Raw genomic sequence first — 17768 nt, forward strand, 5'->3', positions numbered from 1 at the left:
ATTCCTATACACTCCCCCAAAAGTTAATTTTATGAAGGATATAAGGCGATCCTGTGCTCCAGACATAGAACCATGAGGAAAACATGCTTAACTGCAGGTTCACTAAGTGTTTTTGTGTGGTCTGGATTAAAAAAAAGCATTAAGCAAAACTGAGTCCTGAGGACTAGGAAACTGTTTTAATATTAGCAAACCTGAGTAACAGCTTCACTAATACTCAGTATGCATATACAATTACAGGTAAGCATTGTGATAAATGAGCATCAGTGTTGCACATGCTGGGATTAGCAGAGCTTCATAAAGCTGGACAGATTTCCTTCTGCAGCTCGTGTGTGCACGCACGTGTATACACAGGGTAGAGAGCTGCTCATTCTAGCGGCTGAAAACCAGACAGCATTAAAACTTCACCCGATGCTGACACCAAGCATCCTGCTTGCATGGAGCTTCTGTGTTGATGGCCAAATGAACCCTGTTCAGGGTGCTGAGGAATGTGCATTAGCTTTGTACCGTGTGAGAGTCAAATTCACCTCAGCAGCACTTCTCTCGTTTCCCTTCCCCCACGCCAACATCCAATCCCGCAGATAAGGCGGTTTTCCAGCCTTGCCATTGGCCTGGAATGTGGAACAGAGCTGCCATCTATGACAATCGCCATTTTATTAGATTCTTTGCTCATCCTGAACTCAGCAATCAGTTAAACTCATCATTTTAACAATATATTATTTGCCACTTCAACAACTCTTCTGAACGCTCTCAATTTTCCAGTAAACAAAAAAATATTTGATGAATACCTGCTAACATGATAACATACAAACTACATTCTTTGGCGAACCACTGTACTTAACGTTGACAATGATGCTTGATGGTGCAGGAATGCATGTGGGCCACAAGGCCCACCTCAGAGTGACAAGGTCTTTGGCATCTGTTGCAAATAAAGCTTCATTGGGTTATTATGGAATGTCAATATTCCTGAGCTCTGATGAAATTCTCGTCTTCTCGACTGCAGCCACTCTTCCTCAAAGTGAAGCACCAACTTATTCTATGAGGCCTCTACCTCCTAGTATTTTTCATGTGCTACTTTAGTACAGCATCATGCCTCACCTTCTGGCTGACATCTTTTCACCACAAAATGTTCTCCACAACACAACAACACCGCCTCAGAAGTTGGTCAGCGGATATTCTCCACACATGTCCAGCCTAGCGGAGCTGTGATGCTCTAATTAGAGCTTCCACTCTGGCTGTTCCTGCACTTCTAAGAACCACCATATCAGTGATCTTGACTTTTCATTTGATTCCAAGAATTTGTCTAAAATGCTTCAGTTGTATTCTGATTAGCTTCCTGTACAGGGTCATGCAGTATGGCAGTGCTGTACACCTTCACCTTTGTAGATCTTTGGGTATTGTGGGGAGACCACAAAATATTTGGCATAAAATACAATTTGACAAATACCTGCTAGCATGGTAACATACCAACTATATTACAGTTAATAATAACTCAAGATCTGTGATAAGGCTCACCACACTGCCATACTATTATTGTATGTATAATATATCAATAGTAGTAAATCCTTTGTGATAAAATACCTGAATAAACAAACTGGTTAGCCTCTGTACATTGACAAATACTGTATGCTTTAATAAAAAAAAAAAAAAAAAAAAAATCAAATTAAGTGGTACAGCTTAGCTAAAATGTCCATTGTTAATTTTCTGACCCCTGTGTAATTCTTTATTGACACCTGTAGCTCATTAGGGGTCAGCTCCAGGATGGCTCCAAATCTGAAAATAAATATTAGTTAATTTAGAATGTGTGTACCAAATTCCATGCTTTTATCACAAAATGAACTGTTTTGCTATGCCGCCCCACTATCATCACAACTACATTCCTATTACTGCCAGGGTCTTCAAATTCACAGGGAGCATTCCTGGGACACAGACCCAGACCAGTTCAAAGATGGGTAACCTTGACCTATTTTAAGAGGTTAAAGGGTCACATTCTGTTTCCTATTTTTACGCTCATATGCGAAGGGTACTTCAGCATTGCGTTATACATTTTCCTTTCTAAACATATTCACATGGTGTGCTCCTATTGTGTGAAGTTTCACTGAACTCCACAAACGGTGTAGGAGGAGCTGTTGGACCAGAATGATTATTTTTCATAGGGTGTGTTGTCATTGTGTGAAGTTTGACTGAAATTGAATAAACTGTTTAGCAGGAGTTGTGCTTACATGTCTCATGGACAGAGACAAGTTTTTTTTTTCCAACAATGCGCTCATTTGTTTAAAATGCATTTGTGTTCATAAACAGGAATCAAAGTAGAATCACACAATGATTTATTCATGAAAATCATGCCATCTATATAAAAACATCCATGACAGGACTGCAGTCAACAATGGATTGTAAAATATAATACGGAATATAGCCTGGAAATAACATGTATGTGATGAATGAATAAAAAAAAAAAAAAACCACAACACCCATCTACTTTACAAGACTTACTTTATCTTTCAAAAGTCTAAACTTGGGATTGCTGTTGATCTTCTTGTTGAAAACTGCTAGTAACTCTGCCTCCTTTTTAAAATTTCCATCACCAGTGAAGGAATAGTAAGCAGCCAAAACCTGAGCGAGAGGATGACGCTGTTGACATCATGTTTGATAAAAAAAACAAAAAAAAAAAAACAACAGCTAATATTCTCTACATAATGATCAGCGCTACATGCCAAGTTTAAAGGTAGGATGAGATGATGCAGAAAATAAACACACACGAGGCCTCACCTTCTTTCTGAGTCGTTTCACTGACATTTCCTGCTCTGGTGAATTTCTCAGCACTACCTTGATTGTTCCCTTCCAGTTAAATTTGCCTGTAAATTGATCAGAAAGCCAAATTAGCTGCAAGCCCGAAGAAATACGTTGGTGATCGGAACACTGTCAAGTAAAGAACAATACTCGTGGTGTATTCTAACTAAAAGACAACAAGGTTACCTTTGGAAGCAGTTTGTTCCTCATGCTCCTCTGTTAGGTCCATCTCTCTAGCCACTGCTGAAAGATACACAATGTGACTTAAAGTTGATTAAATGCATACATTTTACACTTCCACAAATCTGATTGGTTAATTGTGTGAGATTTCAGACCATAAAATATTGCGTAAATGGTGGCAAAATATTAAAACCGTTTCACATTTAATGTTACTCCACGCCCTGTCTGCACGCATTGCTACACAGATGTCAATAATGGAGCTGTCAGCTGAGAGCGAGAGGTTGCCAACCGCCATTAAACACGAAGAAGAAAAAAATAAATAAAAATAAGTGGCGGAGCAACGGCACCGAAATGGATTACTTTAAGATACCATACGAAAGTAGCGACGTGGATTCTATCACAGAATTTCCAGTTTGGCATGAAGACACTGTTGCCACAGTAAGCTTTGACGAGCTGATCACACCCTTTGTCTGCATTTTTACCAAACTATATTATTATGTGGATTAAGATGTAGCCTTCACAGTGTTGGACATGGATCCATGCAAACGTTGGAATTGGATTAGAATGGGAATAATCCCCTTGTGTCTGATGATTTGCGGATGTTAATGTTGGATTACAGTCGTAAATAACTGTTTTACCACTCAATTTGCAACTGTAAAATCCAGCATTAATGTCCGCAAATCATCAGACACAACAGTGTTATTCCCTAAGTTCACACTCCTACATGCATTTTTCCCTGTGCAAATTCTTGGCAAAAAGTAGCACAAGACTGAGTAAGGGCTTTCTTTTTACCCGATTACCACATGATGTAATGAAATAGGAAATGAACCAAATGATAACCCAAAATAAGGTGGCTGAAAGTCTGCAATTTTTTGTTGTCTTTTTTTTTTATCCCAGCTTATCCTTGGACTCACTTAAAGGTGCGTTTATACATGAGCAAGACGCGTTCCGAATGTCATTTTTCTATCATTCGTGACACATTCCTGACATTCTTAATGTGACTTAACGCATCTGAATAGCTTTCTTAATAGTGCGTGTTGGTGCGTGATATTCTTGATATTCGTGGAACATGTTTTTGCCTGTCAAAAAATCTTCCACGAATGTCACACACCACCCTCATTTCGTCTCATGTCGTGGAAGTCGCAACTGAGCGTGTTGATCCATCTTGATGAGTAGTGATCCTTAATAGAACGTGACAATGTTCGTAGTGGTTCCTGTGATGGTTCTTGGAGCCCAAACTGTCACGCGTTATTACGAAGTGACACGGAAACCGTCAAGTTTTGACACGACTTGTAACGCGGCGTCACATTTCACTGTGCGTCACGACGAATCAGTTTTCTGTCACGTGCGCACAATTAAACTCGGCTCCAAATGTCGGTCCACAGTTCCTGCTGAAGCTCCTCAGGACGCTCCTGCAGGTGTTCCACCTGCTGCTGTAACCGATGAGCAGGAGAACTAGTCTGAGCAACCAGAGGAGCAAGAGGAGACTCACGTGCTGCCCGACATCTCTGCACCTCCTCCAGTCCGGCGGAGGAAGAAGCGTGCGCACAATTAAACCCTGCTGCACCGCATTTAGTTTGACTGCTGACACCAAGTCGGCTAAAAGTCAAATTTCAGTGCTCTTCAGCGCGCTCCTGCAGGTGTTCCACCTGCTGCATGTGCCTGATGTTTGGGAAAATGCGCCAGATGAGAGCCGCATGAAGCCACACATCTGGCACTGTCTCCTCCATGTCCACTCCATGGCGCAGAGCCCAACTACGCATGCAGTCACAAAGTTCTTCTGAAAAACTGGAGCAATCTGCATTCGGTTGGATGAATATGGGTGTGTGTGTGTGTGTGTGTGTGGAGACAATTCACCTCGTTCACAATGTGACAGAACTTAACGATGCTCTGTTACGCGCAATAGCACGTGATAGCACATAACAACGCGGAACACTGTTCTTGACCGTGCGTAATGGTTCCTGATAATTCTCCGGCAACATGTGCCATTAATCGTAACGTGTGGTAACAGGTTGCAGCAGTTCCTGAGGACACCTGACGCCTCTGCCCCGAATCATCACATTCGTGACTTGTCGTTATGTGTAAACGCAGCATAAATAAATTATAACGAATGTCTTTTTTTCCCCACTTACATATCAAGTTAGGAAGCATGCCAGATCCTACCTGATAAGATAAACATCACTGGGCCAAAGTTGGGGAAAGCCCCCCTCCCCCCCACCCCACCTTCTCAGGAGCTCTTCAGGCCTTGGCTGAGGACGGCACAGCACTCACTTAATGACCTGAACAATCTCAATGAGATCAGTCAGCCTATTTCGCCCTCATGTCCCTAATATTTCTTAGTAGTTATTGCCATGTCTGGACAGCTTCACATGCTGTGTCTAGTGGAGCATGAGGCAACAGAGGCTGTGGTAGCAACATACTACATTCCTGTGAATGGAGATTTCCACCGCTCACACCTTGATTTCACTGTCATATGTATGAAAAGTGAAGCAGTTATTACTTTAAAAAACAAGTTACCATGTCAATAAATCCATACTTCACACTATTACCTAAATTTTGCAATTAATTTTCCATTCTTATGTGTTCTAAATCGTGGGATCATGAATCAACTATGATCCATTATGGCACTAGACGGGGCAGTGCCTCACACAAAAGATACTGCTAAAGCAACTCAAGAGCTCCAAGGTAAAGAACTACACTAGCACAATAATGGCTGATAAACACACTACTGTGAAGCGCAACAAGGCATAGAGCACCTTCAGATATGTCCACACATTTCTTCTTTTTGGAGGACTTGTCAGTAGTATTCCCATTCAGCTCTCCATTTTCATCTTCCCCACAGTCATGCTTTCTCTTTCTGTCCTTTGTTTTCTTTGTGAATGTCTGGTTCTCATCTGTGTCTGGCTTGGGTTTTCCTGCCTTTTGTTGACGGGCTTCTTTACGCTCTTGTTTGTTCAATTTCTTCTTCTTGTTCTCCTCCTCAAAATCTGGTTCCTCTGGAGAGCCATTCTGCTTTTCCTTCCCATTTTCCACCACATTTTTAACTGCTGCAGTTTTAGCTTGGTTATTCTCAGGAGGAGGATCTGAACACTGGCAGATAATACATCACAAGGGAAATAGGAAAAACACAGCAAACATTTTGAGAAAAGTCATCACTCTGAGACAGCAGGATTAACATTTCAGTTACTGGCATCAGCACATCAGGTAAGAAGCACGACGTAACCACATCAAATGCAGTCAAGTCTGGTGTTTCTGCAGGATTAGTCTGTAATGGTAAAACTTGGTAAGTTAAAGATATTCTCCAAGTGTTTATTTATTCATTATTTTTATTATTATGGATCTGTCTATCTCAAGGGAAGATTCATCTTCATCAGGGGTGGGCAACTTGTTCCAGAAAGGGCCAAGAGGGTGCAGGTTTTCTTTGCAGCCACTGATTCCACCAGGTGATTTTCACCGATTAACTGATTCCATCTGCTCAAAGTGATAATCAGTGAAATCACCTGGTGGAGTCAGTGGCTGCAAAGAAAACCTGCACCCTCTTGGCCCTTTCTGAAACAAGTTGCCCACCCCTGATCTTCATGATACAATCTTGTCCTCCCTAAAGCAGAGGAAGCCAAGATTTGCTGAAACAAATATTTGGGCAACCCTCCATTTTGGCTTGCAGAGTGTGCGGTACTACCTTTGTTGCACCTCAAGAAACAGATGTGTATTTTTCAACACTGAGAAAAAGGATAACTGGCTAGGCATTTTGCAGTGGTCTGAATTCTGAGTTTGTCAACAGTATGAGTGAGCCTGGACTGTCAATTACTCAGGCATTCAAATTTTTGCAGTTAGCCTTCAATGTCATCCAGCCTCACCTGTGGAAACTGAAATTAGTCTTAAATGTTGAAAAATCTGAAATAATGCTTTTTTCAAATTCATCGCTCTCTTTTGAGAGCATACCAGTTATTAAAAATGTCTGAGGTCAAGCTCTTCAGCTGGTCACTAATTATAACTATTTGGGTTTCATTGTGGATGCGGAGCTCTCCTTCAAAACTCGTATTAGACACTTGATTTCTAAACTGAGGGTGAAGCTTGGGTTCTTCTATAGAAACAAGTCCTGTTTCTCCCTCAAAGCGTCTGATAAATGCTACTTTCATGCCTGTATTCCACTATGGTGATGTTGTGTATTTATGTGCTTCCAGCACATGTTTGCAGTCCTTGTCTCCAGTGTATCATTGTGCTCTCAGATTTATCACTGGTCGTAGCCGCCTTACCCATCACTGTGAACTTCATGCCAAGGCTGGCATGTCGTCTTTGGAAGCAAGGCAACTCACACACTGGATGACTTTGGTATAAGCGTATAAGGCACTTGTTGGGCTCATTCCTACCCATCTGTCCACTTTTCTGCAGAGAACTGTAAGCTGCTATGCCTTACACTCCAATGACTGTGTTTTTCTGCTCCTTGTGTTCGAATGGAAAAAGGAAAGAAAACTTTTAGTTTCACCTCGCCCTTTTCTTGGAATGCCCTCCAAATGGAACTGAAACTGCCTGGGCCGGTTTCACTGACAGCCTTCTGATCAATATTAGAGAACAGACAATGGAAATCTTTTGGACAATGTGTATGTCCTAAATCTTGTCATAGACAATGAGCTTTATTGTGCTAGAGCTTACACTGTTATTTAAAATAATTATTGTGTCTATTGGTTAGCTGCTTGAGTTTGTATTTTATGGCGGATGTGTTGTTCATGTAAATGGGGAGTCCTCTTCACAGACTAAGGTTAATTATGGAGTTCCACAAGGTTCTGTGCTAGGACCAATTTCATTCACTTTATACATGCTTCCCTTAGGCAGTATTATTAGAAAGCATTGCTTAAATTTTCATTGTTACGCAGATGACATACACCAATTAGTTAAACTGCAGGAATGTCTTACAGACATAAAGACATGGATGACCTCTAATTTCCTGCTTTTAAATTCAGATAAAACTGAAGTTATTGTACTTGGCCCCACAAATCTTAGAAACATGGTGTCTAACCAGATCCTTACTCTGGATGGCATTACCCTGACCTCTAGTAATACTGTGAGAAATCTTGGAGTCATTTTTGATCAGGTATGTCCTTCAATGCGCATATTAAGCAAATATGTAGGACTGCTTTTTTGCATTTGCACAATATCTCTAAAATTAGAAAGGTCTTGTCTCAGAGTGATGCTGAAAAACTAGTTCATGCATTTATTTCCTCTAGGCTGGACTATTGTAATTCATTATTATCAGGTTGTCCTAAAAGTTCGCTGAAAAGCCTTCGTCTGACGTAAAAACATATGAATGAAATCCATATAGTTTTTGAAAAAAATAAAAAGTACCTATACTTTACGGACAGCCCTCGTATATAGTATGGTAATTTCCAAACATTTCAAAATTATTTCTGTCAGTTTAATATTGATATGTCAGGACAATACATTGACAATATATTGGAAAATCAATGCTTTTCATATCCCATAAAAATAGTAAACACTAAAACATGAATTGTGAGATGCAGTTCTTCTCGTACGTGTATCATGCTCCTACAATACCTACATACTGGGGTAGCGAAGATTTTGTAACAATCAAACACTGTATTTTAATTTTATTGATCAAATACTGTTTCATTATTATAACTCCCTTCGGCTGCTCCCTTGTTTTCATTCGGGGTCGCCACAGCAAATCCAAGGTGGATCTGCATGTTGAATTGGTACAGGTTGGCACAGGTTTTACGCCGGATGCCCTTCCTGACGCAACTCCACTTCACATGGAGAAACGTGGCAGGGGTGGGATTTGAACCGGGAACCTTCTGCACTGAAACCAAGCGCACTAACCACTTGGCCACCACCCTGGTGGCCACAAGCTAAGCTATCAAAGCAGTGGCTTCACGACAACTCTGAATGTCTCTGTGTAGGCTCTCAGTTGTCCAGGTGGTTTCCATAGTAGAAAAAGCTTAAATCTTCGACTGGACTGGGTTGCTTGACGCGAGGACGTTTCGCTTCAAATCGCAGAAGCTAAAATTCTTCAGCTAAAATTCTTGCTCTGGTGGTCTGACTTCTGTCTTGACTCTTGTCGAGAAGAATAATCAAGAAGTCACAAAAGCTGGAGTTTTAAACCTAACCAGACCCCTCCTACCGAGAGGCAGACTACTATAGGCCAGTGACTAAACAATAGCTCTAATTTAGCACCTATTGTGCTCTAGTGCACCTATTAGCACCTATTGTGCACCCTCCTAATGACAGGGCAGCTGTCGCTCCTAATGATGGGAGGGACCCTCTCCTGATTGCTCCCTTGATGACTCTGCTGATGACGTGAAAGACTCATTACCATGAACAAAAGACTGAAACTGCTTTGACCTGAGTACCCCATTGTAAACAGGGGATAAAGCGTGTCTCAGACCCCCTCCCCAGTTAAGGTTGGGTTTCAAACATTTCACAAAGAATGCCTCCTTGACCCCTCTCTCAAACCATTTCTTCTCTCTGGCTAATATTTTAACTTCCTTGTCCTCAAACGTGTGGTTAGTGTCTTTAAGGTGGAGATGAACTGCAGACTGAGGTCCACTGGCGCCCTCTCTGCGGTGCTGGTATAGCCTTTTGTGTAGAGGTTGCTTAGTCTCATCTATGTATGGAATGTATGTATGAATGTATGTATGTTCGTTACAGTTTTCCTGACATCTGATAGAATACACTACATTGCTCTGTTTGTAACTAGGGATCCTGTCCTTAGGGTGAACTAATTTCTGTCTCAAGGTGTTAACCGGTTTAAAGTAAACTGGGATTTTGCGCTGTCTGAAGATCCTCTGTAGTTTTTCCCCTACTCCTGCTAAATTAAGGGAGAAACACTCCTCTCCCTCTCCTGTCTATCTGGTCTCTTTGTTCTCTGGGACTTCTGCACTTTGTCCAGGGACCATCATGGGTACTCACATACTGTGAGGGCTTTCCGGACAAGTTGTTGTTCTTTAGCCCTTCCCTCTGCAGTTGTGGGCACCTGTAGGGCTCTGTGTTGAAGCGTCATGATCACCCCGAGCTTGTGTTCAAGGGGGTGGTTTGAGCCAAAGAGCAGATATTGGTCAGTGTGAGTTGGTTTTCTGTACTTGTCCTTGAGTGGCCCAGCCAGAGTCCAGACCTGAATCTGATTAAACATCTCTGGAGAAATCTGAAAATGCCTGTGCACCAATGCTCCCCATTCAATCTGATGGAGCTTGAGAGGTGCTGCAAAGACGAATGTGCAAAACTGTCCAAAGATAAGTGTGCCAAGCTTGTGGCATCATATTCAAGAAGACTTGAGCCTGTAAATGCTGCCAAAGGTGCATCAAGAAAGAATTGAGCAAAGGGTGTGAATACTTACGTAGATGTAATAATTTCTTAGTTTTTTTTAAAATGTTTTAATAAATGTGCAAAAACAAACAAACAAATCTAACTTTTTTCATGTTATCATTATGGGGTGATGTGCGTAGAATTTCAAGGGGGGGGGGGGTATTTTGGAATAAGACTGTACTGTAACAAAATAATGTGGAAAAAGGGCTTACTTTCTGAATGTGCTGTATATATTATTTGAGACCTTGAAACATGTTTCTCAGTATTTTCCCAATAACCGTTCCAAGGAAAGAAGGAAATTTATTGGCTGCAATAATAATAAAGTCTAATTTATCAACTCATTTCATAAATACTATGAAAAAAGAAAACCTACTAAAATAGCTAGCTATTGTTATTTTGAAGATTTTATATACTTAATGTTATAAATTTGATAACATATAGATTATAAGTATTTTCATTTTGGCATAGATTAGTGTTGATTTATACACTGGGATTGCAAGTATTACTCCAATAACAAAACATGCACTTTTTGAACTTGCGTAGATACACAAGGTAGATGAATTGCGAACTAAAAATACAATCTGTATACTTTAATCGGAGAAGCTTACACAGTCTGTTGTTGCTGAGAGGATGTCCCACACTTCACTGTGTAGACTGGGATTTGCAATTTTCAGACTGTTTCTCATCCAGTTCTGAGGAAGCCACACAAAATGCAGAGTGATTAGATCACATATGCATGCTTCTAATCCACTAAATACATACATATTTACATATGTGAAAATCTTATGATAAAACAATACCCTTATACTGTGCATTTTATTACAGTATAATGCAAGAATGACAACTCATTCACATTACTATACAAATAATGAATGTACAGTGAGGAAAATAAGTATTTGAACACCTTGCAATTTTGCAAGTTCTCCAAGTTCTCTTCTCTTAGAAATCATGGAGGGGTCTGAAATTTTCATCTTAGGTGCATGTCCACTGTGAGAGACATAATCTAAAAAATATATCCGTAAATCACAATGTATGATTTTTTTTTTAATTATTTATTTATATGTTACTGCTGCAAATAAGTATTTGAACACCTACCAACCAGCAAGAATTGTGGCTCACACAGACCTGTTAATTTTTCTTTAAGAAGCCCTCTTATTCTGCACTCTTTACTTGTATTAATTGCACCTGTTTGAACTTGTTACCTGTATAAAAGACACCTGTTCACACACTCAATCAATCACACTCCAACCTGTCCACCATAGCCAAGACCAAAGAGCTGTCTAAGGACACCAGGGACAAAACTGTAGACCTGCACAAGGCTGGGATGGACTACAGGACAACAGGCAAGCAGCTTGGTAGAAGACAACTGTTATGATTATTTATTACAATGTGGAAGAAACACAAGATGACTGTCAATCTTGCTCGGTCTGGGATTCCATGCAAGATCTCACTTTGTGGGGTAAGGATGATTCTGAGAAACCTCAGAACTACAGAGGAGGACCTGGTCAATGACCTGAAGAGAGCTGGGACCACAGTCACAAAGATTACAATATAACACATGATGTCATGGTTTAAAATCCTGCAGGGCAGCAAGGTCCCTCTGCCCAAGTCAGCACATGTCCAGGCCTGTTTGAAGTTCACCAGTGACCATCTGGATGATCCAGAGGAGGCATGGGAGGTCATGTGGTCAGACGAGACCAGAATAGAGCTTTTTGGAATCAACTCCACTTACCATGTTTAGAGGATGAGAACAACCCCAAGAAAACCATCCCAGCCATGTGGCATGGGGGTGGAAACATCATACTCTGGGGGTGCTCTTCTACAAAGAGGACAGGACAACTGCACTGTATTGAAGGGAGGATGGATGGGGTCATGTATTGCGTGATTTTGGCAAACAACCTCCTTCCCTCAGTAAGAGCATTGAAGATGGGCCATGGCTGGGTCTTCCAGCATGACAATGACCCCAAACACACAGCCAGGGCAACTAAGGAGGGGCTCCATAAGAAGCACTTCAAGGTCCTGGAGTGGCCTGGCCAGTCTCCAGATCTGAACTCAATAGAAAATCTTTGGAGGGAGCTGAAACGCCAAACCTGAAAGATTTGGAGAAGATCTGCATGGAGGAGTGGACCAAAATCCCTGCTACAGTGTGCAAACCTGGTGAAAAACTACAGGAAATGTTTGACCTCTGTAATTGCAAACAAATGCTACTGTACCAAATATTAACACTGATTTTCACAGGTGTTCAAATACTTATTTACAGCAGTAACATACAAATAAATTATTTAAAAAAATCATACATTGTGATTTCCGGATTTTTTTTTAGATTGTCTCTCACAGTGGACATACACCTAAGATGAAAATTTCAGACTCCTCCATGATTTCTAAGTGAGAGAACTTGCAAAATCGCAGGGTGTTCAAATACTTTTTTCCTCACTGTATATGAGTGCAATGGTAAGACTGCATGAGTTTGAAGATAGAAGGCTTCATTCGCCCTGTTGCAGGGAATCTTCTATATTTTGAACTCATCCTAATAATGGAACCTTCCCTCTTTTAATGACTGAAAAATGTCTTTTCATTGCATAAATGGAAAACAATTTTGTTTTATCATCTGTTTTACTCGTATAGGACACCTAAACAGATCATAATCAAGGCAAAGTCCATGTGTGGTAAATAGCTTTGTAATCTCATGGATGTATTTTTACTGAAAGATAGTGGAGTCCTTCAACAGAGCGAAATGTATGCTTTCAGAATTAACAGTAAAATGGACTCCATTTACATAATGCTTTTCCATCTCCATCAGAATCTCAAAGCGCTTTACAATTATACCTCACATTCACCAATTCTCACACACACATACACCCACACCAGTGTCAGGATGCTGCCATGCAAGGAACAGATCGGGAGCAACTAGGGAATTAACGACCCTGCCCAAGGGCCCTTAGCAGTTTTCCAGTCTGGCAGGGTTTTGAACTGAAGATCCTCTGGTAGGTACATGATAAAAAAAAATTAAAGTTAAAGGAATTTTAACAGAAATGGTGTGGTTGGACAGAGCCTATAGAGACCTTCAAAATGGTGTTCAAATATTTGTTCTATATCACATATGAAGAAAGGTATGAGCATCTGAATGTCGGAAAATCATTCTTCATCTGTGTGCTTAAGGGAAAAGCTGTGACCGGTGTCTAATTGTTTACATTTCAAAATGATGGTACTCCGTCAAACCTAATTATTATCACCAGTGTGAAAAACGGCTATTTCGCTCTGTCCGCCGTCTTGACATGGGTGCTGCGGATCGTAAAAATATGCATGCGAATGCTTCGATCACAAAGTACATAATCACATGAAGTAAATGTTCTATATTATTTGAAAACCGATCTTTCTCACCTTTACAAGCAGAATGTTTCTGATGCAATTCTCCAATTAAAGTTTTCACAGAATTTCTGAACTTCTACTCGTCACAGTTTGAAAACGAGGTTGCGGGGGGGGGGGGGGGGGGGGGGTATTTCATCTCTCATCAAATAGGGAGATTCCTGATTGTCAAACAGTAAAGGCATTCCTCAAAGTGCAAACTCAGCACTACTGCTTGGAAAGTCTCGCAAGCCAGAAGCAGCTGATATGTCCCAACAGTGAGCGCCATATTTAGGTCATACACGCATGCCTACCTCTGGTCTGAAGCCCAACGCTTAACCACTAGACCAGGGGTGGCCAAGTTCGGTCCTCAAGAGCCACATTCCTGACACTCTTAGTTGTCTCCCTGCTCCAACACACCTGAATCCAATGAAAGACTCGTTAGCAGACTTTTAATGATCCTTTCATTGGATTCAGGTGTGCTGGAGCAGGGAGACAACTAAGAGTGTCAGGAATGTGGCTCTCGAGGACCGAACTTGGCCACCCCTGCACTAGACCATTACCTCCCCGAGTAAATAGAACCATAAACAGACCCAAATTGCACAAAAAACCCCGAAATCATACAATGGGCTATTTCTCTATACAATGGAACAAATACATGAGCTCAGCATCACCAGTACACATACGTGGCGTGCGCTTCTGGTTGGCAGCTATCGGGACAAACAAAGCCATGTGCGCAGCTGTCAGTGTTTGAGCCAGTACACGTCATCTGACTTCAATCTAAAAAGGTTTGTGGGACATTGTACAGCTGGTACAGCTTATAAAGGTCTTATTTTCTAATCCGATGCTGCCGCAGCACATTGATGATGAAAGCTGTGTCCTATGCTTGATTGCACTTGGCACACTCCAAGCCAGCAGTCAACTGCTTAAGAAACACATTAGAAGTGATGTACTGGGAAACACTTATTATGCTTACTTTTGATGAGAAATGCCATTTCCCGCACACAGTAGTGAGCAATATTACGCTGATTACGCGTCCGCCATCAAGCACGTGCATTTGTTTGTCCTGATGTCTTCCCATCAGCCCCCGCTCACCCGAGACACTGAAAACGCTTATAATCGATGCCATGTGACATACAGTTCATAAATTAAGCAAAGTGTTATTTAAATTGTAATAAACCAGAACAATAAAACAAAGTTATATACAGACCTGAAACTTAGCCTTCTTTCTTGGAACATTGTCATATGTACTGACTTGTCGAAGTACATCTCTCAGCTTTGCACTGACTCCAGGTTTATTCATGGCTTCATGAATTCTCTGAGAGAAATATTACAGAAAAAGTCAAATACAGTGTGTCTTTACAGAAAAATGAGTGCCCTTGGATTAATGAAGAGCTCTTAAGTCTTAAGAGACTGTGTCGAAGGACTGAACGCCTGTGGAAATCCTCTAAACTTGAGGTTCACAGGCTTCATCTCAGGAAGTTGGTTCTATCATATAACAAAATGGCTGAGAGTGCCCGTTCTGTCTACATACGTCAGCTGGTGTCTGTGAATAAGAAGAATCCCAGAGTGTTGTTTGATACAATCAACTCTCTTGTATGTCCTGCTGCTCAGTTACTCCTGTGTTTTCTGAAGCTGACAGCAATGCTTTTTTGAGTTTTTTCACTGACAAAATCAAGTTGATTAAGGATAAAATTCCACCCTCCCTGTGTGGTACTTCTAATGTTATTGAGCCTGCTCCCAGCATTTGGTCTTCATTTAGGGCTGTGACACTTGCTGATATTTCGGCATTGGTGAGCAAGATGAAACCTTCCTCTTGCTCATTGGACATCCTTCCCTACAGGCTCTTTATTAAAGTATTTGAGGTAATTGGTCCGTGTATTACTAGAATGGTAAATCTTTCTTTGTCCACCGGTGTGTTTCCCAGTGCTTTTAAGCATGCCATAGTGTTGCCTCTACTGAAAAAAACAGGTTTAAATCAAATGGAGCTAAGTAGTTTTAGACCTATTTCTAAGCTCCCATTCCTGTCTAAGATCCTCGAGAGGGTGGTTTCAGACCAACTGACACTCTTCCTGGATCAGAATAACATTCATGACAGGTTTCAGTCCGGTTTTTGTAGACAACACTCTACGGAAACGGCTCTTTTGAAAGTGTCCAGCAACATTACGATGTCTGCTGATGCTGGGAAATCCACCGTGTTGGTTCTTTTGGATTTGTCCTCTGCCTTTGATACTGTTGACCACCAGGTCCTGCTGAATAGACTGAGGGATCATGTCGGACTGTCGGGGTCAGTTCTTCGGTGTTTTTTTTCATATCTGTCTGGGCGCAGCTTTAGCGTTTTTGCTAACCAGATAAGGTCAGAGTCTGCGGACCTGTTATGTGGAGTCCCTCAGGGTTCTGTATTGGGCCCCATTTTGTTTTTATTGTACTTGATCCCTTTAGGTAGGATCATTCAAAGATTTACTGATGTCTCTTACCAGTTATTTGCGGATGACATCCAGCTTTAATGCTCCTTTAAGCCATCTGAGATTAAGAGGCTTGATTCCCTCCTCGATTGTTTGGCGGAAATTAAACAATGGCTAACGAATAACTTTCTTCAGCTTAACGCAGACAAAACAGAGACATTGGTTATTGCCCCTGATGCCCATATTCCAGGTATTCAGCAGTACTTGGGAGACCTGGGCCAGTCTGCTAAATCATGTCTTTGAAACCTGGGTGTCATTTTTGACAAAGACATGTCGTTGGTACAGCATTGTAAACAGCTGACTAGGAATTGCTTCTTTCAATTAAGAAATATCTCTAAGCTCAGGAAAATGGTGTCTCAAAATGATTTAGAGCTTATTATTCATGCTTTTGTGTCAACACGTTTAGACTATTGTAAGTTTGTTTTCATGTCTAAACAAGGAGTTACGTCGACTGCAGTTGGTACAGAACTCTGCAGCAAGAATTCTGACACAAGCTAACAGAAGGACTCATATTTCCCCAATTTTAAAGGAACTTCATTGGCTGCCAGTGTCCTTCAGGATCAATTTTAAAATTTTGGTTTTAACTTTTAGAGCTCTACATGACCAGGCGCCTCCCTATATCTGTGACCTCATCCAGCCTTATGCCCCTGCCAGGGCTTTGAGGTCTGTGGACCAAAATCTGTTGATGGTTCCTCGCACCCATTTTGCAACCAGAGGAGAGCGATCCTTCCAGGCTGTTGCTCCCAGGCTTTGGAATGGTCTCCCGCTCTCTCTGCGCTCACTGGACTCTGTCGATACTTTTAAAAGTCAACTTAAGACTTTCTTTTTTACTCAAGCGTTTGCTTAGCTTTTAGGCTGCTCTGTGATCCTATGTTATGTTTTATGTTTTTATGTCTCAGCCATTGTCTGATGTTTTGTGTGGTGTACTCTGCTTTTATGTTGTGAAGCACCTTGTGGCTCTTGTCTGTGAAAGGTGCTATATAAATAAAATTTACTTACTTACTTACTAGAAAGACATGTTTGACACAAGGTAAACATCAAACACAAATGAATCTTATTCTACTGCATTTACCTGAATCCATTGTTGTTGCTTCACATCTCCTTTCTTTGCCTTTGCCTCATAGGCTTTCCCTCCATATTTTTGATCCTCACTGATACATTTAACGTGATTCTTGTAGTCATCACCCCTGTTCAAAGTAGAGACTTAGAAAACCACGTGTTCGCATGCAGCAACTACTAGCATCTTTATTAAGCAGTGAGGTAACAATGATTTCCTCTCACCAGAAGTCTTTTCCACAGTCTATACAGGACAGGACCTGGCAGCCTCTGCACATGTTCACGTGTTTATCAACCTGAGCTTTTTTCAGGGATTCACCACAAGCGTTGCAAGTAAAAAACACCATTTTAACCAACGGCCTGGCAAGAGCGTAGCAAACAGTGTGCAACCCACAATAGCAAAAAGTCAAAACGTCAGCAGCTAGTAGAGCTAATATTTGGCTAAGACGGAAAAAAGTTACAAAACTTTAGCAAAAAATATCGTTCATCACAGTGGTAAACTTATTTATACATCTCTAACGCGCTAACTTTTAAAAACACGCAAGACACGCAGCGACATGAGTAGCGTTCCGTGTGAGAATACACCCCGAGAGCTAAGTTCCGACCCGGACGGAAACG

At 41.2% G+C, this 17768-nt stretch overlaps 1 protein-coding gene across 2 annotated transcripts; it reads right to left on the reverse strand.

Moving 5' to 3' along the window:
* Positions 1 to 2307: 2307 nt before the first annotated feature.
* lyar (Ly1 antibody reactive homolog (mouse)) lies at positions 2308 to 17671 on the reverse strand. 2 transcript variants are annotated; one of them, XM_034167145.1, is made up of 8 exons: positions 17376 to 17671; positions 17167 to 17281; positions 14840 to 14947; positions 10893 to 10976; positions 5724 to 6057; positions 2974 to 3027; positions 2767 to 2852; positions 2308 to 2610 (listed from the first exon to the last, which is right to left on the reverse strand). In XM_034167145.1, the coding sequence occupies exons 1-8, from the start codon at positions 17495 to 17497 to the stop codon at positions 2473 to 2475; spliced, it is 1041 nt and encodes a 346-aa protein (XP_034023036.1). In that variant the 5' UTR covers positions 17498 to 17671; the 3' UTR covers positions 2308 to 2472. The 2 variants fall into 2 exon arrangements, with proteins under 2 accessions (XP_034023036.1, XP_034023035.1); XM_034167144.1 differs by having other exon boundaries at positions 2974 to 3030; positions 17376 to 17670.
* Between the last annotated feature and the right edge of the window lie 97 nt (positions 17672 to 17768).

The sequence above is a fragment of the Thalassophryne amazonica genome, chromosome 3 (genome assembly GCF_902500255.1).
Source record: "Thalassophryne amazonica chromosome 3, fThaAma1.1, whole genome shotgun sequence".
NCBI classification, from domain to species: domain Eukaryota; kingdom Metazoa; phylum Chordata; class Actinopteri; order Batrachoidiformes; family Batrachoididae; genus Thalassophryne; species Thalassophryne amazonica.